The 23,417-nt window shown below is 48.6% G+C and overlaps 1 protein-coding gene across 3 annotated transcripts in view; it reads right to left on the bottom strand.

The window, feature by feature from the left end:
* THAP12 (THAP domain containing 12) overlaps window positions 1–23,417 on the bottom strand; it is a 70,511-nt gene that overhangs the window by 29,896 nt on the left and 17,198 nt on the right. For all 3 annotated transcript variants that reach the window (XM_078658528.1, XM_078658527.1, XM_078658526.1), the window contains one exon: window positions 5,834–5,941. In XM_078658528.1, coding sequence (XP_078514654.1) covers window positions 5,834–5,941 — 108 coding nt within the window. The remainder of the gene's footprint in view (window positions 1–5,833; window positions 5,942–23,417) is intronic.

The following is a 23,417-nucleotide window of genomic DNA, read 5'->3' as shown; positions in this document are numbered from 1 at the left end:
TCCTCACCCACGCACACAAAGCCCTACACAACCAAGGCCCAGGATACCTCAACAGCCGCCTCAACTTCTACGCTCCCAAACGCCAGCTTCGATCGACCAGCCACGCCCTCGCCGCCGTCCCCCACATCCGAAGAGCCACCACAGGAGGAAGGTCCTTCTCCTACCTGGCCGCCAAGACCTGGAACTCCCTTCCGACCCACCTTCGCCTTACCCAAGACCACCTCGCCTTCAGGAAGCTGCTCAAGACCTGGCTGTTCGAGCAGTAGCGGACCCCCCCCCCCAGCGCCTTGAGACCCTTCGGGTGAGTAGTGCGCTATATAAATACTTTGATTGATTGATTGATTGTTGTGAATTCCCGGCAAATGTGCCACCTTTATTGTGATGTTGTGAGAAAGCAGCCATTCCCAAATGCTTTGAGCTTCTGTATGAGTGAACGGGTACCTCCTTGCTTGTTTAAGTAATGCATGCAAGTGGTGTTGTTGGTTCTGATAAGAACTGTTGACCCTTGAAGCCTTAGAAGAAACGACTGCAACGCCAGGAAAATGGCTCAAAGCTCTAAGAAATTGATATGCATTTTTGCCATCGCAGCGGACCACTTTCCTCTTATGCAAAGATCTTGAAAGTGTGTGCCCCACCCTTCTACGGAGGCATCTGTAGTGAGGATGCACTCTGGCATAGAAGGAAGAAAAGTGAGCCTGATTGAGACATTCTTGGAGCGCAGCCACCAAAGCAGCGCTTCCTGTATAATTGGAGATTTTTGGATGTTGAGGGACAGCCCCCGGTATTGAAATAGTTGAAGGCATGTGGGCGTTGCTCAAGATGCCGGCCGAAAAGAAGAAGCCTTTATTAGCCAGTCGTCCAAATAAGGAAAAAGTTGTATGTCTTGAAGTCTGAGGTGAGCTGCCACCATGGCCAGGAATTTCGTAAAGACTCTTGGGGCTGAACGTAGACCGAAGGGGAGGACTTTGAATTGGAAATGAGCACCTGCCACAGTGAAACAAAGGAATTTCCGATGTTTTGGGTGAATGGGGATGTGGAAGTACGCATCCTGGAGATCCAATGTTGTCATGAAATCTGCATGGTCCAGAAGCTGAAGGATTTCTTGAAGCGTGACCAAGCAAAAGAATTTAGTTTGAAGATACTTGTTCAGCTTTCTTAAATCCAGGATAGGTCTTCATTCCCTTGACTTTCTCTTTATTAGAAAAAAGCGGGAATAAAACCCTTTCTCCACCTGAGAGCGAGGCACTCTTTTTATCGCTCCTTTCGAGAGCATGTTTTTGCTTCCTTCCTGAGAAGAGCAAGATGTGGAGGATGTTTCTTTAAAGATGGAGGAGGAGGAGGGATACTGACAAATTCCAGGGTATGCCCAAATTTAAGAATATGCAAGACCCACTTGTCTGTGGTCAATCTTTTCCAATTGTTGAGATGTTGGGATACGTCCAGAATCCTGGAAATAAGGTGTGACAGAGCTGTTGCAGGTGCTAGGAAGTCGTCACTGCTTTCTAGCAGAATCCCTGCACTGTTGGGGCTGTCGTCTTCTATTCTGCTCTCTATAAGCGGCAGCCGGAGAGTTTCTGTAGGACTGCTGCTGTTGCTGCTGTTGCTGCTGTTGCTGCTGTTGATAGTTAGATCTTCCCTGATTGCCTTGGTACTGATATATTTGATAGCCACCACGAAAGGAATATGATCCTCTGCCCCTGGATCCCCGAAAAGGAGTTTTCCTATATTGTAAGCTGTCAAGGGCTCTGGTAGTGTCTGTATCTTTTTTGAAGTCTTGCAGAGCCTCATCTATATGTTTTCCAAAGAACATATCACCATCGAATGGCATGTCCAAAATCTTAGTTTGGACCTCAGGGAGATAGGTGGTAGATTTCAACCATCCCTGACGTCGGAGGACTGCTGCTCCAGTTAGTTGACGAAAGCCCAAGGAGGCTAGGTTCATAGATATATCAATTATTTCGGATGCAGCCTTTTCTCCTTCAAGGAGAATTTTCCTTGCCTCCTGCTTCTTGTCATCAGGTAAATAATCGAGATATGAAGCAATATCCGACCATAGCTGGCGGTCATATCTCCCTAGAATCGCCAAGGAGTTTGTGGCACGAACTAAAGCACCCACCATGGCGGTGAATCGCTTACCAATGTTATCAAGGCGCCTCCCCTCCTTATCCAGCGGTGCTGTAAAAGGAATGAATGGATTCCGAGACTTACGTTGAGCAGCCTGTGAAATAACGGAATCTGGTCTAGGATGACCGGACAGGCAAGCAGGGGCATTATCTGGTGCTTTGTACTTTTGTATCGATTCTAGGAAGAATCGCAGGCATTGAAAATTGATTTTTCATTATTTTAGTTCCTTCTTCCCAGATATGATCTATTATAGGGATAGAACGGACAGACTTCCTACTCTGGTCTTTAAAATCGTAAAGGAAACAATATGTATGCTTCACAGATACAGGAAGATAAAACCGGGTTGCTGCCCTCTCCATAATTGCATGAAAACCTCCAATATCTTCAGAAGGGGAATCTACTGCCTGAGGAACTGGCGAAGATGGCGTAGGAATCAAGTATTCATCCCATTCATCCACAGTTGTGGCAAATTTGGTAATTCCCCATCCTCTGCAACAGTATCGTTATCATCATCCTGGCTAAATGCTGCGCAGATAAAATATCCTGAGGTTCATTAATAGGGGCAAAACAGGAGGCGTAGTAGGTTGTGTTGGAACAGGCACTGCTGCTGGAAAACGTGCATGATAATCCCTTAACATAGCCGTCAGGTCTTGCATTAAGGCCGTAGGCATTTGCACCATACGTTCCTGTTGAACTGAAGTCTCTTGAGGACCTCGTAGAGACTCACAAGGCTCATAGTATTCTTCCTCATCTTCTTCATCCTGATATTTAATCCGGAGTTGAGAAGGATTGCGTGCTGGGCTAAAAAGTCCATCATCCTCTGACTCTTCAAGATAGTGACTAGGAGGCAAGGGTGAAACATGACAAACGTCCTGTAAATAGTTTCTTGAAGATGGGAACGTCGACAATAGTTTTGATGTCAAAACTGGTGTAATCTGTGCTTGTTCTGAAAAAAAAAAAACTGGTGTAATCTGTAAAGATGTAGGTCTTTTATGCTTCAGCGTTGACAAGATGTACATAGACGGTGAGTCAGTACCAGTCGAAATAGCCATAATAGAAGCTACCGTCGACGTTTCATCGGTGGCGGCGGAAAAACCATTGTCGACAATGTTGACGTTGAAGCCGCTGCTGTCGTCGACGGTGGACTCGTTGACAGGAGTTAAATCATCATCGACGGTGGATCAGTCGACGGGAGTTGAACCGTCGTCGTCGAAACAGGTACCCCCTCGTCGACGAGGTAGGCGTCGAGGAGAAATGACCAGTCGTCGTCGCTGGTATCATCAACGGCGACAAAGCAGGCAATGTTACCATCGTCGACGGTGCCGCTGTCGACGGAGCGATCGTCGATGGCAGGATGTTCTTCGTCGACGAAGAGGAAGCACTTACAGTCTGAGGAGATTTCGTCATTGACCATGCTTTATTCGACGTCGAAGGGATCCTGATAGACTCAGAATGAGTCTTTTGCTGTTTTGAGGCAGTTTTCACTGAAATCTTTCCTTTTTCACCAGATTTCACCTCTGAAGAGAATGAAAGCTTCTCTTTTCTAGAGGAAGAGTGACCAGTCACAGAGAGAGGCTTATTCAAGGTCTTACTCTGTCACTCAGGGGGATCATCAGGTCTATCCCTCTTCTTGGTTAGTGGGGTGGACACCTGAGGACTAACACTGCCATCATCTCCTGAAACGACATCAGATGTAGACTTCAACTTCTCCAGCCAAACCAGCAATCTTCCTTCTCTGTCTTTCAAAGTCTTGGCAGGGAAGGTTCTACAAATCCTGCAGTCTTTATCCTTGTGAGCTGGGTAAAGACAGTAAATACATTCCTTGTGGGGATCTTCAAAATGTAGTCTATTCTTCCCACATGAAGAACAAGGCAAACACAAGCTTTTCTTAGAAGAATTAGACATAGCTACTCACAAAGTTCAACCAAAGGTGAAGAAAAACTGAGCAGAGCTCAGGGAAACTCCCTGTCGCACGACGTGTGGTAGAAAATCTGAGGGTTTGCTTCTCTGTGGAGGGTTCTAAGAGGGTGCTGCAGCCTGAGTGGCTGTGTTCCAAATTTGGTTCTTTTTACAAAAGGGTTAAGATAGGCTAATGTAGTGACTTTACTGTCCATAGTAGCCTATTGTGTAATGTTTTTATGACTATTATGTATATATTTTATTGTACCACGAGACTCCCACCTCGTGGGCGGGGATGATTCCAAGCATGAGAATCTATGAAAGAGACCTCAATACTGGATAAGTAGGCTGATCTCAATATCTGTTAGTGCTCCACATACAGGTGTATGGTCAGGCCATCCCACTAGAGATTTCGGTTCAACTATTGAAGCATTGCACAACTATAAGCTGAAAGAGCCTATAGTTAGGTTCTCAAAGAAATGATTGTAGCAATAACATTACTAGAACCATGGCTTGGAAAAGCAGTTACATCATGCCCAGTTTATTTTTGGGCATCAAAATGAAAAATACAAAAAAATGATGTGTGGAACACTTGAAAGAATCTCAGCCGCTGGTAATGACATGGGCCTGCATCCCAATGTATATTTTTCTGCCCAATATGCTACTTCAGCATTTGTTCTACTTCAACAGGAACAGCCCAGCCTGAACTATCAAACCGGGGTGCTCTCTGAACTAGAACACAAGCAACCCAAACCAGTTTCGGCCTAGTTAGGCCTCTTCAGTCGAGTGCAGCTTGGTCTTTCACTATGGGATTTGACCAGGTGTCCCCCAGACTAGGACCTACTCCCAACACCTGCGCACACGCCAGAAACCTCAGTATCATCAATAACAAGCTAGACATGTTGCCTAGGTCAACGTCGCCAACGCATTCTGCTTCCACACTCAGAGGATGCTGATAAAAATCTTCAAGTGACTGCCTTAAAACACAAGAAATTACATCACACAAGCACTCATCAACAGCAGACTAAATTATGGAAACTCCCTCTACGCAGGAATCCTCAAAATTTCACAAGAACCATTCAGAACACAACAGCCAGACTCGTTCTCAACCTCACACGCAGAACTCACACCACACTTCAAGGACTCTCAAGACAAAACAGTGCACAGTACAAACTCCTTATCCACACATACAAAGCACAACAAAAAGCAGGGTCAGACTACTCAAACAGCTGCATTCCCCTCCACCAACCATCCAGGCACCTCCCTTCAGCTGGGCTTCAATTAGCACACATTCCACACATTTGCAGAAACAGAACCGGGCCTTCACTAACATCGCCCCCAGAGCATGGAACGACAACAAAATCACTTCAGAGTCTCTTTGTTTCTTCTTGAAATCCACAAGAAGCTGAAGACGTAGCTCTTTGAATAAATCCTTTCCGCGCCCAGGGGCTAGCATAGCACCAGGATGACCTCACGGGTGATATTGAGCTCTACAAATACACTTAACATAACATACCACAAGAACATGCCTGACAATAATTGCATTATAAGAGTAGCCATTTGAAGGTTAACAGTTGTAGACCGAATATTACATTATTATTGTGTGCACTGGAGTTCTGTGACTCTGCAATAACATCTATTAGTTGTTAGAGTAGAGGCAACAATATCTTCAGCTAAAAGTACATGGAAAACAACATGCTCCAGTCAACGGAGAGGAGAATTTTTGCAAAAGGGCTTTTTAAATTAACATTTTCAAGAATATGAACAAAAATCTTTGTGTAATCACTGACATCACAAGCCGCACCCATACCATTTCTTTTATTCTTTTTCGATGTCTGCTATAAGGGTTGCCAAGATGACTGGTCAAATCGAAGATGGTAGGTATAGCATTGTCTCGCAGAACTGTTCTGTATGGACTCTGAAAAATAAATACCACCAGCTTAACTTCACAACATATGTTGCTCTCCTACTTGACAGAACACCCACATACAAATTATTACTTCAATCCAGGCTTAACAGATTTCACGAAATAATATATATGGCAACTGGCTTCCAACTTCAGAAATCTCTGATTGCATCATAAATAGTTAATCCTTCAATCATTTAGTAAGAGATCCAGTAGGTTATTAATGGTGCATTGTTTAATTCAGGCACTGGTTTTGGTGAACTGTGAATATTTTGCATCCTGTAGGTGAAATATCCAGTAAAATTTCAAGATTAAAATAATCAAAAAACAGCACAACATGAACAAAATAGCAGAGAGGATAATATGGCTACAGTAATAATGGGGCCCACTATTTTCATGAATACATGCCAAGTAACCATCTTTCAGGAGAACCGAGTTCTCCATCCTTTTATTTATGTTCAATGAAATTCACCCTGAGCTATTAATATTATTAGTGGTGTAATCCTGGCCACTTCAGACAAAGTTACATTAGCATCCAGTATATGCAAGATTAACAGCAGTGGTCACCTCAGTGCATATGGCAGAGTTTCCCAGCAATCAAGTAATAAAAAAAACAACAAACAGAAAAAACTGTGTCAATATGCAATGCCTTTACTAGGGTAATATACAACAGCCACAGCTGCAATGCCCCTGGCACCAAGGTAATAACTTTAGTTATACGTCTCCCCATCAATATGTGATTTATCACTCAAATATAGGCTTTAAACGTATTTGGAAATTCGAGCATTTTTCGACAAACACCAGCTTATGAATTCTGAAGATAGCTACATTTTCATCTCCCTAAAAACACACGCTTCCATTTGGGTATACAAATATAAATTCAGCTAAGCAAAAGTTACCTAATGTATTAGACTTGGCTGCACACAGTAATGCTGCTTACAGGTAGCTGGAGAGCTACCAGTAGCTCACGAGCTGCTCATTAGAGAAGTCTGTAGTAGACGATGAACTGTGTCTTTTTTTAATTTTTCCCCAGGAATAGCTGCGCAGCAGAATAATTGTGGTTGAATCATCTTATCATAACTCATTTCACTCACCCATGTGCCAGTTAACCACTGCTATAATCATGTGGTGGTAGTTTATAGTAACTACATGTTCACCTATAAAATAACTTATGTCATTTTTCATCCAGTGGAAAAACTGGCTAACCTGCAAAACAGAAATACACATAATGATGGCTAGAAGATGTTGGAAACAAAACATGTGGCGTGAGCACTGAACTCCCATTATAGCGGAGGATTAGAATGGGTAGGACTAGGGCAGCCATCTTCAAACTTCTTCACCTACATCAAATGGAGGATGCTTGGAGACGATTACACCCTGTGGTGCCAGGATTTACATTTTTTCACACCAGCATAAATCATATTCTAGAATAGACATGATTTTTGCTAGCAATGCTGCTTTAGAAAATGCACTTATTGAGGTATGTCCCAAAATAACCTCGGATCACAATCCTGTGATGTCGACAGTTCGGCTGCGGACCGGGACAAAACTGCAAGAAGTGAGTGTTCCTTTCCTAGACATCTTCTTACTAATATTGAGTATGTGGAATGTATGCGAGGTACACTGGTGGAGTTTTTAGAGAATAACCGGGGTACGGCATCCAATGCTATTGTTTGGGATTGTATGAAAGCGTACGTTAGAGGGGCTACACTGCAATATATTATTAAACAAAATCGGCAGGGGGCACGATTGGCAAAGCAAGAATATGTGCTTTATTTAGACCGGGAGCAAAAACATGCTAGAGCCATTGTCACCAAAAATCCTGGTGAACAGTTGGTGTATAAGCAGGTTAACGAAGTAAGAGCCAAACTTAAGAGGAGGTTAAGGGACAAAGTTGCAAATAATTATCTTAAGGTTAAATCTAAACGATATGAATATGGGGAGAGGGTAGGGCGGCTGTTGACTACCCAGATTGCTGACTCTAGGGATAGATCTTATGTTAAGCGAATTCAAGGGAAAGATGGCAGAGCGTACACTGGATCGGCAGACATAGTGGAACAGTTTAGGCTATTTTATGCTGACCTGTATGGGAATTCAACTACATTTAGCCAGCAGTCTGCCATGGATTACATCCAGGAGAGTGGATTGCCCGTATTGGATCCACTTCTCTCCGAGCCCCTGCAAGGAGATTTTGATCTGGAGGAAATTGAGGAAGCAATTAACGCACTGCCCACTGGCAAGGCTGTTGGTGCCGATACAATTCCATTGGAATTTTATAAGATTTTCAAAGACGTGTTAGCGCCGGTTTTTCTAGCACTGTGTAATGAAATGATGCAGGGGGAAAAGGCCCCGTTATCGTGAAACATCACCAACATTAAATAGTTTCCTAAAAAAGGGAAACCGGTAGATAAGATGAGCTTATATCGGCCTATATATCATTGATAAATGCTGATGTTACAAACAAATCAAACATTTGTGTCTTTCGGCTGGCTCCAGTTATCCATGCATTAGTCTCGGAGCAACAGCACGGCTTCGACCCGGGCAGAGACGGTGGCTCATATTAATACAGCTATTGCTGCACTTGATGTGCCACCCCCCAGACTTGCTGCATCTTAGGATGTACCATGTGTGGACAACATAGTCAACTCCTCCCAGCTACTCTTGGATACTGATCACAGCTAGGGCGATGGAGGCAGAACCAAGTCAGAGGGCTCTGCTCCGGAAGTAAGTGGTGGCCCTGTGGGATAATGGAGCCTTTCTGGGAGTAGGAGGTTGTTATTTGCAGACCTAGATTCTGCCATTCAGCATCAGATCAACACCCAAGTGCCAGCACCCATTAGCCCCTCAGGCACATGCTCCTTTCCATGAGAAGCAGGGTGTGCTGCAGATGTAGATCTATTTCCTTAGTTACCCCAAAACTTGCCCCAGGGCCTCTCTTCTGTAATTCAGAGGTCAGTTTTAGGGTTATGAAATAAATTGACTGAACCATGCCGGGGTAAAGTGTCAAGGGTTAGGGGATTTAGCTGAATGTGCAGATTAGTTTCTGCTCGGATACTATAGCACCAAAAGGAGAGCAGGGTATTCATGGGAAACAGATGTAACTCTCTGCACATTGGGAATTGTCAATGTTTTTTTAATACTAGATGCAGATGTGAACCTGACGTTGCTACTTTAACTTGAGGGCCTATGCATTGGTGTTACAACACACCAAACCTCTGGGGAGGAAAGCAGGGGATTATGGCTTGTCAATTATTTCAATTGCATCCTCAATCCCTGCCTTCATGGAATCAAATACATGCATGGATGACCAGTAGTAATTGCCCACTCCATCCATGTGTATACTTTCTCCATGTGTGCCTTGGGTTGATATGCAACTCGCATAGAATTTCTATGTGCCCCTTGTTGTGTAATATCTATATATTAAGAGAGATTTGCTGTCCACACCCTACTGATCAGTGTGTTTGAAGCTGGCTTGCACCTTTGTATGTGCCTATAACTAACCATGCGTCTTGTGCATACATGTTGCTGGACAACTGCCAGCTCACCATACTTAAATTTTGATGGGCAAAACCTCTTTCCTCTGCGTGCATTGGTATTGGTCTGCAGTTGTCGTTTCTATGTCATAGTGGGTTGATGCACTTAGGCAACACTGGCAGCTACTGAAGAGTAAGTACGTAGCACAAAAGAAGAAAAGTTCAATTTCACTCTTAAGGAGAAATTGGAACTTAATTTCCCATGCACCCACTAGTAGAATCAGCTCACCACTAGGCTCTGAGGCAGGCTTGAGTGCAATTGGTTTACCTGTGTTCTTGCAAAAAGAAAGCATTAAACAATTCTTCCAACTAAACATCCGTTCACTCACTTATTAACTATTTAATCTTTGCACTCATCCATTCAACCGTCCACCCATCTAGCCAGTTGCCCATGAATTATCCATACAGTTACTCACACGTCCATTTATCCATCCATCTAAGCACTCACTCATCCACAAATAGGGGCCTATTCACAAAAGTGAGCATTACACGCGAATAAACCTAAGCATGTAATTTGCTATTAAACTTTTAACTATTTTAAAGATTACTTCATATGAGGTATTATTTTAAGATCCTACCTTCATTATTTTCAATGGGAGGGTGTTACAATACCAGTGGGTGGCCACGTGTTGTTCTGGACCTACTCCAGCTCAGAGATGAAGCACATGTACTATGTGTTGGGTTATTTTTGACTGTAGCAACTTTAGAAGTTCAGTGTATGAATAGGAATGGGCTTACTCTTTTGTGGATGGGTGTCCATTCCTCCATAAACCCCCTTCTAACAACTCCCTAAACCCCAACTATTTTTAGTAAGTAGGCACCATTTTTTACCTCCTACCTCGGACCCTCCCACATTAAATACTAAGGGCCCAATTTCGATGTTGGACGGACCGGAGTCCGTTTGACATAGATCTGGAACTGGGACCGACCGACCTCCTGTTGGCGTTACCAAACCAGCAATTAGGATGCAACCGAACACTGTTACGTTGCAATACCATTCTTTACAATGGGAGCGTGCATTCAGACCGGAATGCATGCTCTCATTGTAAAGAGCTGAGGTGCAGTTCGTCCCTGCACCCCATGGCACCCCAAGATGCCGGATACAGGGATCAAAATGGGGGCACTGCTGGGGGGCCCCTAAAGTCGGATTCCCACAGCCTGTGTCTGGAAGGCCGGAACAGAAATGCTGTAGGAATCTGCCATTGTAATCCCTCGGGCTAAAAGAGCCACCCTTGGGATTACAAGCCCTCTTCCGAATGGCATACGGGCTCTCCGAGCCTGCCGTAAGCCATTCCGAAATCCTGTTTGGATTAATTTAGGACCGACTCCATCAAAATGGGTATTGAACTTCAGATACATCTTGACTGGCTTCATCCTTGTTTTCTGTGAGACTGGCTTACCAGTCCGCCAACAATATGCAGCTCTGAGGAGGACCACCAGCTGGAGTCACAGTAAGAGAGAAAGTGGGCGTGGAGGCGCTTTGGGGCATACATAACAATGGTGAAAGAGAACGTGGGACAATGAGGTAAGGAACAGCCTGGATAGTCAATAAACAAGGGGTGCGGGTCCCAACTGCTGCCTGAAAGAGTGAATTGGAAATTTGTCATATAGGACTTGACTGAGGGGTTGGGGGCGGCGTGAAATGTTGTGGGCATTTCAGAGCCTCGGGGAGGCCCCTTAGCATTAAGTAAGAGGACGTGAGCTTTGAGATTGTATCTAATCCATGAAGGGTCCTCATAGAGGATCAGGTCTGAACAGCAATGGAGAGGTGACAGTGGATGATACGGCGTCAATTTCCAGCAGAGTGGTTCCCTAACAGAATGGAATACATGAATATGCCTATATGCTAAAACAAGAGACATTACACACTAACGAGAGACACATAGGCCCCTGGTGTGAGACCAGCAGAATACTGAGTATTAGTTGTTAGCCTTAGAAGCAAGGTGAATAAAAGCTAAGGAGCGCCATAAAATCCTTGGAGCCAGATTAGCATGGAACAGCCCTGCATAAACTGAATTTCGACCTCTTCACATATACCTTCCCAAAGTATAGAGACTCATCAGAGTAAAGAACTTCACAACGTGGCTGCCAATAGAAGCAGACGATAAGCAACCATCAAAGACATGGTGACTAATAAAAAACACCGAAGCAGACAGCCTTGAGGGTGCCTCATTGGAGTACAGTACACTCCAATTCTTCAGGGCTGGAGAAAAAACACAAAGTAAACAACTAACTGACTATTCAGTCAGAATGTCAGTTCAAACCTCACATCCCATGTGGATCTTGAGGATCCCCAAATTTTTTTTTAGAATTCACTCATTTATCGAACTTGTGTATATACATATTGTTAAAAACGCTACAATGGAGAAAGAATGCCTTGCCATAAAATGGGTTATGGAATCCTTACAGTACTACTTGTTAGGATGTACCTTCTTCCTGGTAACCGATCATCAATCAATCAATCAATCAGCAAATTTTGTATAGCGCGCTACTCACCCGCTAGGGTCTCAAGGCGCTGGGGGGAGGGGGAGTCGCTACTGCTCGAACAGCCAGGTCTTGAGTTGTTTCCTGAAGGAGAGATGGTCCTGGGTCAGCCGTAGGTGGGTGGGGAGGGAGTTCCATGTTGTGGCTGCCAGGTAGGAGAAGGATCTTCCTCCGTCGGAGGTTCTGCGAATTCGTGGGACGGTGGCGAGGGCGAGGCTGGCAGATCGGAGCTGGCAGGTGGGTGTGTAGAATGTGAGGTGGCTGTTGAGGTATTTGGGGCCCATGTCGTAGAGAGCCTTGTGTGCGTGGGTGAGGAGTCTGAACGTGATCCTCTTGCTGACGGGGAGCCAGTGCAGGTCTCTCAGATGGGCAGAGATGAGGCCGTGAAGGGGGATGTCCAGGATGAGTCGTGCAGAAGCGTTCTGTATCCGTTGGAGTCTTTTCTGGAGTTTGGCTGTGGTACCAGCGTAGAGGGTGTTCCCGTAGTCCAGTCGGCTGGTGACGAGGGCCTGGGTGACCGTCTTCCTGGTTTCAGTGGGGATCCACCGGAAGATCTTTCGGAGCATGCGCAGGGTGTTGAAACAGGATGACGAGATGGCGTTGACCTGCTTGGTCATCGTGAGGGAGGAGTCCAGGATGAAGCCCAGGTTGCGTACCTGGTCCGTTGGCTTGGGGACGGTGCTCAGGGCAGGGGGCCACCAGGAGTCATCCCAGGCGGAGGGGGATGGTCCCAGGATGAGGACTTCCGTCTTGTCTGAGTTCAGTTTCAGAAGGCTGAGCCTCATCCATTCCGCGACGTCTTTCATTCCTTCCTGGAGGCTGGCGGTGGCGGGGTCGTTGGTGAGGGAGAGGATCAGCTGGGTGTCGTTAGCGTAGGAAATGATGTTTAGGTTGTGTTGGTGTGCGATGGCTGCGAGGGGGCTCATGTAGACGTTTAAGAGGGTGAGGCTGAGCGAGGATCCTTGCGGAACGCCGCAGAGGACTTCGGTGGCCGTGGATCGGAACGGGGGGAGGCGGACTCTTTGGGTTCTTCCGGCGAGGAACGAGATAATCCACTCCGAGGCCGTTCCTTGGATTCCGGTGTTGCTGAGGCGCTGTATCAGGGTGCGGTTACTGCAAAAACAACAATGATGGACAGAATGTGGATCAATGTCACACATTCACCCCAGTCAAAAGATCTGGGCCCAAATCCATCGTTTTTCCACTCCACACCACCCTGGGTTAGACAATGGCGATATGCAAATCAGCGCTGACCCTGTGCCCCATGGGAACAGTCCAGTCCGAACTACAAAAGCCATGTCCTTCCCAGAACGGAAACAAGCATCCGAGGACCGGCCCGGTTTCGAGGTAACACCTCTCATCAGCCCGGCTAGCTTGCTTCCAGTGGTGTGGAGTGCCTGGGACTCACGTCTGAGCATCCCCAGTACACTTAGAGCGGTTACTGCAAAAACAACAATGATGGACAGAATGTGGATCAATGTCACACATTCACCCCAGTCAAAAGATCTGGGCCCAAATCCATCGTTTTTCCACTCCACACCACCCTGGGTTAGACAATGGCGATATGCAAATCAGCGCTGACCCTGTGCCCCATGGGAACAGTCCAGTCCCAACTACAAAAGCCATGTCCTTCCCAGAACGGAAACAAGCATCCGAGGACCGGCCCGGTTTCGAGGTAACACCTCTCATCAGCCCGGCTAGCTTGCTTCCAGTGGTGTGGAGTGCCTGGGACTCACGTCTGAGCATCCCCAGTACACTTAGAGCGGTTACTGCAAAAACAACAATGATGGACAGAATGTGGATCAATGTCACACATTCACCCCAGTCAAAAGATCTGGGCCCAAATCCATCGTTTTTCCACTCCACTGGGGAGTGTGTGACATTGATCCACATTCAGTCCATCACTTGTTTTTGCAATTGCCGCCCTAAGTGCGCTGGGGATGCCCAGACGTGGGTCCCAGGCACTCCACACCACTTGGAGTCAAGCTAGCCGGGCTGAAGAGAGGTGTTACCTCGAAACCGGTCCGATCCTCGGATGCTTGATTCCGTTCTGGGAAGGACATGGCTTTTGTAGTTCGGACTGGACTGTTCCCATGGGGCAACAGGGTCAGAGCTGATTTGCATATCGCCATTGTCTAACCCAGGGTGGTGTGGAGTGCAAAAAAACGATGGATTTGGGCCCAGATCTTTTGACTGGGGGAGTGTGTGACATTGATCCACATTCAGTCCATCACTTGTTGTTTTTGCAATTGCCGCCCTAAGTGCGCTGGGGATGCCCAGACGTGGGTCCCAGGCACTCCACACCACTTGGAGTCAAGCTAGCCGGGCTGAAGAGAGGTGTTACCTCGAAACCGGTCCGGTCCTCGGATGCTTGATTCCGTTCTGGGAAGGACATGGCTTTTGTAGTTCGGACTGGACTGTTCCCATGGGGCAACAGGGTCAGAGCTGATTTGCATATCGCCATTGTCTAACCCAGGGTGGTGTGGAGTGCAAAAAAACGATGGATTTGGGCCCAGATCTTTTGACTGGTTGATCCACATTCAGTCCATCACTTGTTGTTTTTGCAATTGCCGCCCTAAGTGCGCTGGGGATGCCCAGACGTGGGTCCCAGGCACTCCACACCACTTGGAGTCAAGCTAGCCGGGCTGAAGAGAGGTGTTACCTCGAAACCGGTCCGGTCCTCGGATGCTTGATTCCGTTCTGGGAAGGACATGGCTTTTGTAGTTCGGACTGGACTGTTCCCATGGGGCAACAGGGTCAGAGCTGATTTGCATATCGCCATTGTCTAACCCAGGGTGGTGTGGAGTGCAAAAAAACGATGGATTTGGGCCCAGATCTTTTGACTGGTTGATCCACATTCAGTCCATCACTTGTTGTTTTTGCAATTGCCGCCCTAAGTGCGCTGGGGATGCCCAGACGTGGGTCCCAGGCACTCCACACCACTTGGAGTCAAGCTAGCCGGGCTGAAGAGAGGTGTTACCTCGAAACCGGTCCGGTCCTCGGATGCTTGATTCCATTCTGGGAAGGACATGGCTTTTGTAGTTCGGACTGGACTGTTCCCATGGGGCAACAGGGTCAGAGCTGATTTGCATATCGCCATTGTCTAACCCAGGGTGGTGTGGAGTGCAAAAAAACGATGGATTTGGGCCCAGATCTTTTGACTGGGGGAGTGTGTGACATTGATCCACATTCAGTCCATCACTTGTTGTTTTTGCAATTGCCGCCCTAAGTGCGCTGGGGATGCCCAGACGTGGGTCCCAGGCACTCCACACCACTTGGAGTCAAGCTAGCCGGGCTGAAGAGAGGTGTTACCTCGAAACCGGTCCGGTCCTCGGATGCTTGATTCCGTTCTGGGAAGGACATGGCTTTTGTAGTTCGGACTGGACTGTTCCCATGGGGCAACAGGGTCAGAGCTGATTTGCATATCGCCATTGTCTAACCCAGGGTGGTGTGGAGTGCAAAAAAACGATGGATTTGGGCCCAGATCTTTTGACTGGGGGAGTGTGTGACATTGATCCACATTCAGTCCATCACTTGTTGTTTTTGCAATTGCCGCCCTAAGTGCGCTGGGGATGCCCAGACGTGGGTCCCAGGCACTCCACACCACTTGGAGTCAAGCTAGCCGGGCTGAAGAGAGGTGTTACCTCGAAACCGGTCCGGTCCTCGGATGCTTGATTCCGTTCTGGGAAGGACATGGCTTTTGTAGTTCGGACTGGACTGTTCCCATGGGGCAACAGGGTCAGAGCTGATTTGCATATCGCCATTGTCTAACCCAGGGTGGTGTGGAGTGCAAAAAAACGATGGATTTGGGCCCAGATCTTTTGACTGGGGGAGTGTGTGACATTGATCCACATTCAGTCCATCACTTGTTGTTTTTGCAATTGCCGCCCTAAGTGCGCTGGGGATGCCCAGACGTGGGTCCCAGGCACTCCACACCACTTGGAGTCAAGCTAGCCGGGCTGAAGAGAGGTGTTACCTCGAAACCGGTCCGGTCCTCGGATGCTTGATTCCGTTCTGGGAAGGACATGGCTTTTGTAGTTCGGACTGGACTGTTCCCATGGGGCAACAGGGTCAGAGCTGATTTGCATATCGCCATTGTCTAACCCAGGGTGGTGTGGAGTGCAAAAAAACGATGGATTTGGGCCCAGATCTTTTGACTGGGGGAGTGTGTGACATTGATCCACATTCAGTCCATCACTTGTTGTTTTTGCAATTGCCGCCCTAAGTGCGCTGGGGATGCCCAGACGTGGGTCCCAGGCACTCCACACCACTTGGAGTCAAGCTAGCCGGGCTGAAGAGAGGTGTTACCTCGAAACCGGTCCGGTCCTCGGATGCTTGATTCCATTCTGGGAAGGACATGGCTTTTGTAGTTCGGACTGGACTGTTCCCATGGGGCAACAGGGTCAGAGCTGATTTGCATATCGCCATTGTCTAACCCAGGGTGGTGTGGAGTGCAAAAAAACGATGGATTTGGGCCCAGATCTTTTGACTGGGGGAGTGTGTGACATTGATCCACATTCAGTCCATCACTTGTTGTTTTTGCAATTGCCGCCCTAAGTGCGCTGGGGATGCCCAGACGTGGGTCCCAGGCACTCCACACCACTTGGAGTCAAGCTAGCCGGGCTGAAGAGAGGTGTTACCTCGAAACCGGTCCGGTCCTCGGATGCTTGATTCCGTTCTGGGAAGGACATGGCTTTTGTAGTTCGGACTGGACTGTTCCCATGGGGCAACAGGGTCAGAGCTGAATTGCATATCGCCATTGTCTAACCCAGGGTGGTGTGGAGTGCAAAAAAACGATGGATTTGGGCCCAGATCTTTTGACTGGGGGAGTGTGTGACATTGATCCACATTCAGTCCATCACTTGTTGTTTTTGCAATTGCCGCCCTAAGTGCGCTGGGGATGCCCAGACGTGGGTCCCAGGCACTCCACACCACTTGGAGTCAAGCTAGCCGGGCTGAAGAGAGGTGTTACCTCGAAACCGGTCCGGTCCTCGGATGCTTGATTCCGTTCTGGGAAGGACATGGCTTTTGTAGTTCGGACTGGACTGTTCCCATGGGGCAACAGGGTCAGAGCTGATTTGCATATCGCCATTGTCTAACCCAGGGTGGTGTGGAGTGCAAAAAAACGATGGATTTGGGCCCAGATCTTTTGACTGGGGGAGTGTGTGACATTGATCCACATTCAGTCCATCACTTGTTGTTTTTGCAATTGCCGCCCTAAGTGCGCTGGGGATGCCCAGACGTGGGTCCCAGGCACTCCACACCACTTGGAGTCAAGCTAGCCGGGCTGAAGAGAGGTGTTACCTCGAAACCGGTCCGGTCCTCGGATGCTTGATTCCGTTCTGGGAAGGACATGGCTTTTGTAGTTCGGACTGGACTGTTCCCATGGGGCAACAGGGTCAGAGCTGATTTGCATATCGCCATTGTCTAACCCAGGGTGGTGTGGAGTGCAAAAAAACGATGGATTTGGGCCCAGATCTTTTGACTGGGGGAGTGTGTGACATTGATCCACATTCAGTCCATCACTTGTTGTTTTTGCAATTGCCGCCCTAAGTGCGCTGGGGATGCCCAGACGTGGGTCCCAGGCACTCCACACCACTTGGAGTCAAGCTAGCCGGGCTGAAGAGAGGTGTTACCTCGAAACCGGTCCGGTCCTCGGATGCTTGATTCCGTTCTGGGAAGGACATGGCTTTTGTAGTTCGGACTGGACTGTTCCCATGGGGCAACAGGGTCAGAGCTGATTTGCATATCGCCATTGTCTAACCCAGGGTGGTGTGGAGTGCAAAAAAACGATGGATTTGGGCCCAGATCTTTTGACTGGGGGAGTGTGTGACATTGATCCACATTCAGTCCATCACTTGTTGTTTTTGCAATTGCCGCCCTAAGTGCGCTGGGGATGCCCAGACGTGGGTCCCAGGCACTCCACACCACTTGGAGTCAAGCTAGCCGGGCTGAAGAGAGGTGTTACCTCGAAACCGGTCCGGTCCTCGGATGCTTGATTCCGTTCTGGGAAGGACATGGCTTTTGTAGTTCGGACTGGGCTGTTCCCATGGGGCAACAGGGTCAGAGCTGATTTGCATATCGCCATTGTCTAACCCAGGGTGGTGTGGAGTGCAAAAAAACGATGGATTTGGGCCCAGATCTTTTGACTGGGGGAGTGTGTGACATTGATCCACATTCAGTCCATCACTTGTTGTTTTTGCAATTGTATCAGGGTGCGGTGGCACACGGTGTCGAAGGCTGCCGAGAGGTCCAGGAGGATGAGGGCAGCTGTTTCCCTGTTGTTGAGCAGGGACCTGATGTCGTCGGTGGCTGCGATGAGGGCGGTCTCGGTGCTGTGGTTTGCTCGGAAACTGGACTGCGAGGGGTCGAGGGATCCGTTTGTCTCGAGGAAGGCGGAGAGTTGTTTGTTGATGACTTTGGCAGGAAAAGGGAAGAGCGAGATGGGGCGGAAGTTCTTGAGGTCCGTGGGGTCCGCGGTGGGTTTCTTCAGGAGGGCGCTAAGCTCGGCATGTTTCCAGCTCTCCAGGAAGGTGGCGGATGCGAAGGAGCTGTAAATGATGTCCCGGAGTTGGGGTGCGATGATGGAGTTGGCTTTGTTGAAGATCTGGTGTGGACAGGGGCCGGTTGGGGAGCCGGGGTGGATGGTGTTCATGGTGCGGGTGGTGTCTTCGGTGCTGACCGGGGTCCAGGTGCAGAGGGTGGTGGTGGGGGGCGCTGGTTCGGAGGTTGAGTGCGTGGTCTGTGCGCCAAAGCTGTTGTGCATGTCGGCGATCTTGCGGTGAAAGAACGAGGCGAGTGAGTCGCAGAGGTCTTGCGAGGGTGTGATGTCGTTGTTGCAGGCGCTGGGGTTGGAGAGCTCTTTAACGATACTAAAGAGTTCCTTGCTGTTGTGGGTGTTGTTGTCCAGTCGTTCTTTGAATGTTGTGCTTTTGGTGGTGCGGATCAGCTGGTGGTGTTTGCGGGTGGCATTCTTGAGGGCCGTCATGTTTTCTGTTGTCTGGTCGTGGCGCCAGGCTTTCTGAAGGGTGCGGCAGGTCTTCTTGGAGTTTTTGAGGTCGTTGGTGAACCACGAGGCTTTTTTGCTGCCGGGTCTGCTGGGGGGGTTCTTCAGTGGAGCGAGTTCATCGGCGCAGTTGGTGAGCCACTGTGTGAGGTTGCGGGAGGTGGTGAGTTGGTCGGCAGTGATCTTGCTCCAGCTTCTGCGGGGAACCTGTTGCGGGTGGTGGTGGGTCGTGGTTCTCCTGAAGTTGAAGTGGACGCAGCTGTGATCTGTCCAGTGTAGTCCGGTGGAGTGGCTGAAGGAGATGTGCTTGCTGGAGGAGAAGATGGGGTCTAGCGTGTGGCAGGCGTAGTGGGTGGGGGTGTCCACCAGTTGCTTGAGTCGAGGCTGGCGAGGTTGTCCAGCAGGGTGGTGGTGTTGCGGTCATTGTTGTTCTACAGGTGGAAGTTGAGGTCCCCTAGGATGATGTAGTCTGAGGAGGTGAGGGGGTGCGGGCTGATGAAGTCTGCGATGGCTTCGCTGAATTGTGTGCGTGGTCCCGGGGGTCTGTAGATGAGAGTGCCTCTGAGGGTGGTCTTGGAGTTGGTGTGTATCTGGAAGTGAAGGTGCTCGGCGGCGGTGAGGGTGTCGTCGGAGTTGGTCGTTATTCGGATGGTGTTTCTGTGGACGATGGCGATGCCTCCTCCGGTCTGGTTGACGCGGATCCTCCGGGCGATCTTGTAGCCATCCGGGATGGCTATGGCGATGTCGGGGGCTGAGAAGGTGTTCATCCAGGTTTCTCTGAGGAAGGCGACGTCTGGTGATGTAGTGTCGAGGAGGTTCCAGAGTTCGACGGCGTGCCTGTGGACGGAGCGGGTGTTGAGCAGGATGCACTTGAGGTGATTGTTGCTGGTGCCTGGCTTGGCAGGTGAAGGGTCCGTGGGTGCGTTTCGGGCTGGCTCGGTAGCAGGCAGGGTTTCGGCCGGCGTTGAGTGCGTGGAGGGTGGCAGCGTTGTAAGTCCGTCGTGTGGGCTGGCATCGTCGGGGGCCAGGGTTCCTGGCAATGGGCACGGTCCAGGCGCGGACGGGCGCATACAGGCTTGCCATTGGCGAAGTGGGGGGGACGAGGAGGCGGGAGCGGGGCGGCGAATCGGAGGGGGGAGAGGAGAAAAGGGGCGGGGCCGCAGGGGAGCAGCGGTGAGGAGCTGGGGAGGTCACAGAGTGGGAAAAAGACAGTCGCGAAAGGGCGGCGAGGGGCACAAAGTACAATACAGTACAGGGGCACAAAGTACAATACAGTGACACAATTACAGGGCACAAAATATATACATAAAATACAGCAGAAGTACAGAGAACTTAGCAAGGGTAGCGGCAAACTCGGGCAGCAGCGGTGATCAGTCGGGCGCACTCAAGGGGGGGGGGCGCGCGGTGCGTGGAGCGACCGGCCCTGCGAGCAGGGTCAGAGGTCACAGCTCACCACCTCGCGGTCCCCGCCATAAATGGCCAAGTGGGAGGGAGGAGCAGCTGGGAGGCAGGAGCGGGGCGGCGAATCGGAGGGGGAGAGGAGAAAAGGGGCGGGGCCGCAGGGGAGCAGCGGCGGGGAGCTGGGGTGGTCACAGAGCGGGAAAAAGACGGTTGCGAAAGGGCGGCGAGGGGCACAAAGTACAATACAGTACAGGGGCACAAAGTACAATACAGTGACACAATTACAGGCCCCATTGACATGGTTAGCCACTAATAAGGATACCAATGATAAAGTCTTACGATGGTTCCTGGCCTTACAACCTTTTTCCTTTCAGACTTTACACATGCCAGGAAAATTACAAGGGAATGTGGACTACTTATCCAGGTTCCCTGTATCAGAATGGCCCAATCGTCCATCCCAAGAAGAGAGGCAATGTGATATGGGCTGGCCAGAACATGGGATAGCCGAGAACTCCAAGATGGCGCCCGGCTGGGCGCCCTACGATTTGACAACCAGCGGTCCAGTCGCGGAGGGGAGACAGTGAAAACGGACGACGGGAATAGTCGGAGGACCGTTATCCCAGGTGTGAGGGATCGGTAGGAGATTGCGGTGAGGCGAGGAGGAGACCGAACGCGAAGGAGAGTCTCGGGGGTCTGGAAAGCGGAGCGGCGGTGGAAGCGGAGGAACAAGTAGAGACTGACGGGAGGCCCAAAGAAGTCGACATGACGCTACAGGAGGGGAATCCTCCAAAATACAACGCGCTCGTATCCGATAGTTCCCTGAGGCCACAGGACTCCAGGCAAGTGACGTGGAAGGAAGGATGGAGGAAAAGGTTGGAGGGAAAGGGTTTCTGGGGGATTTGGCGCAAATGAGCGCACTTGCTAGTGAATGTTTGGCACACCCTTGACCCAAGAACCCTGTACCTTTACATTTCCCAACCAGTACCTTTTATACCTCACTACTTGCGGTGACCTGTTGGTGATGGGGAGCACCCTATAGTCTATTGACAAAACAGACAGACAGTGACTGTAGTGTCCTTTCTTTTCTCTGTTTGCCTTTTGGGAAGCACCGGCCATGGTCACAGTGTGGAAGCAGTACAGCTAGAAGAGGAAAGCCAACTCTGAGAGACTATATACCAAGACTGTGTTCCTGGACTGCATAGTTCTTTCTTCGTTTTGTATAGTGATACACCCCAACTGTCCGGACTGTAAGAAATAAATATTAACAAAGTAGAGACTGTTGTTAGAGAAGTGTGTTTCCACTTAGAGAGTTCTAATTCTGTACAAGTGAACTTTTCCCTACCTCCCTTGTTGATAAAGGTAAAAACTTTCACAGAGAGACACTGAGGAAGAATTAACAACTTGCAAGCAAGCCTTTTTAAAGGACAATAGAAGTAACAAAAAGGCAATGGGCGGGCTGTAAGCCCACAAAGTGTAAACAACATGTCTCAAAAGTAAAGCGCAAGCGCTGCCTAGACTTGACCTTAATGGAGTAAATTGTAATACACAAAATGATACGGATATGATAACAAATCCAATGAAAGGCATGGAGATATGTTTTTGTAAAAATGTAGGTAAAAATAGTGCCCAAAAGCACTAAGCGCTAATGGTAGTCTCTGGAAGCGGTAGACCAGGTCATAGGTGCGATTTCCAACCGAACGAAATGGAGCGCAGGTCGGATTCAAAGCTGTATCGGAGTACTGGTGCAACGAAATGAGACACCTTTACACCAAGGTCCCCATGGTGGCTCAGGCTGTTTTAAAGTCTAAAAATGCATAAAGTCCCAACTTGTCAGGGTTCCTGGAGCAGCACCGCTAGGTCATTTATAAGGTTTCCTGAACCTCAGAGATAACACTTAGGGGCCAAGGAATAACACCAGCAAAGGCCACCACCATGGTCCTGTCAAAGTCCAGATAGTATTGATCAACTGGAAAAAGTTCTCTTACAGCTTGTCGTGTCCCTGTAGCCACAAATGAGGTCAGCCAACTGACCCTTGGAGTCTACCTCTTTGTTCTGGGTACAAGAGGGGGCAGGCCCAGTACTTCAGGGCTCCTCTCAGGCTACAGCAAACAATTTCCAGTTCTCTTTTGATCTTCAGCATATCCAGAAAGTGTTCTCAGGTGGGTGCTACATTTGTGGTTTGCACCAGCTAGTGAGTAGGATGGGTGACTCCTGGCTCTTCACTAAGGAATGGCGTAAAAGATTCCAGTGGCAATGCTACCCACTTGTGCAGCAGTTCCTGTTTTCGCTAGTGCATACAATTCCAATGTACCGTACTCCTAAATTTCACGATGGAGAAACCCTTCCTTCTTGTGCAGACAGGGCTAGAAAAAGCATTTAATTTTTACTAGACCTGCAGGTTTAGTAACCTAAAAAATGTACTCGACCTGAGTTTCTGGAATCGGAGCAAATGTGACAAGTTAACAAGATTTAAAGGCATTTTTATTGCTCATTCACTTTGTGAGCAATAAAGATGCCTTTAAATCTTGCTATCTTGTCACATTTCCTCTGCTTTCAGAGACAGAGGTCAAAAGTCAGTTTGTCTTCCTACTCGCCAGAAAGGGCAAGTAGGACCTAAAAATAGCTGGCCCTAATTGAATCTGGCTCGCAAATGCGAGCGGGCGAGTGGATTTTTTCAAGTCCTTCCAGAACATGTGTGCCCACCAAGAGGTGTGACCATGAAATGAGCACCCCCCTCAACTGGTCATTAAACACTGGTTCTGGGGGCAGCTTCCCTGTCATGGGTTTGGTGCTAGCCTGACTAGGGAACATATATCTTTACATTTACTTGTGAAACAACTTCCCACACCCAGGCGATTGTTTCTGCTCTCTAGGGAGATTTCACACTTCATTTAAGGCAAAGTGCTTGCAGACCAGCTGTCACTAGGCTAATGCTAATTAGCTAACTGGAGGTTTGGTGACATAAAAGGTAACTTAAAAGTCCGACCTTACAAACAAATTGAATTTTTACTAAATAATAAAAATAGATTTGAATTACTTTGCTTTTGTATTTGTTTCCTGTCAA

The sequence above is a fragment of the Lissotriton helveticus genome, chromosome 8, assembly GCF_964261635.1.
Source record: "Lissotriton helveticus chromosome 8, aLisHel1.1, whole genome shotgun sequence".
Taxonomy (NCBI): Eukaryota; Metazoa; Chordata; class Amphibia; order Caudata; family Salamandridae; genus Lissotriton; species Lissotriton helveticus.
The sequence above is the reverse complement of the archived record's forward strand: the minus strand, read 5'-3'. Positions and strand labels throughout refer to the sequence as shown.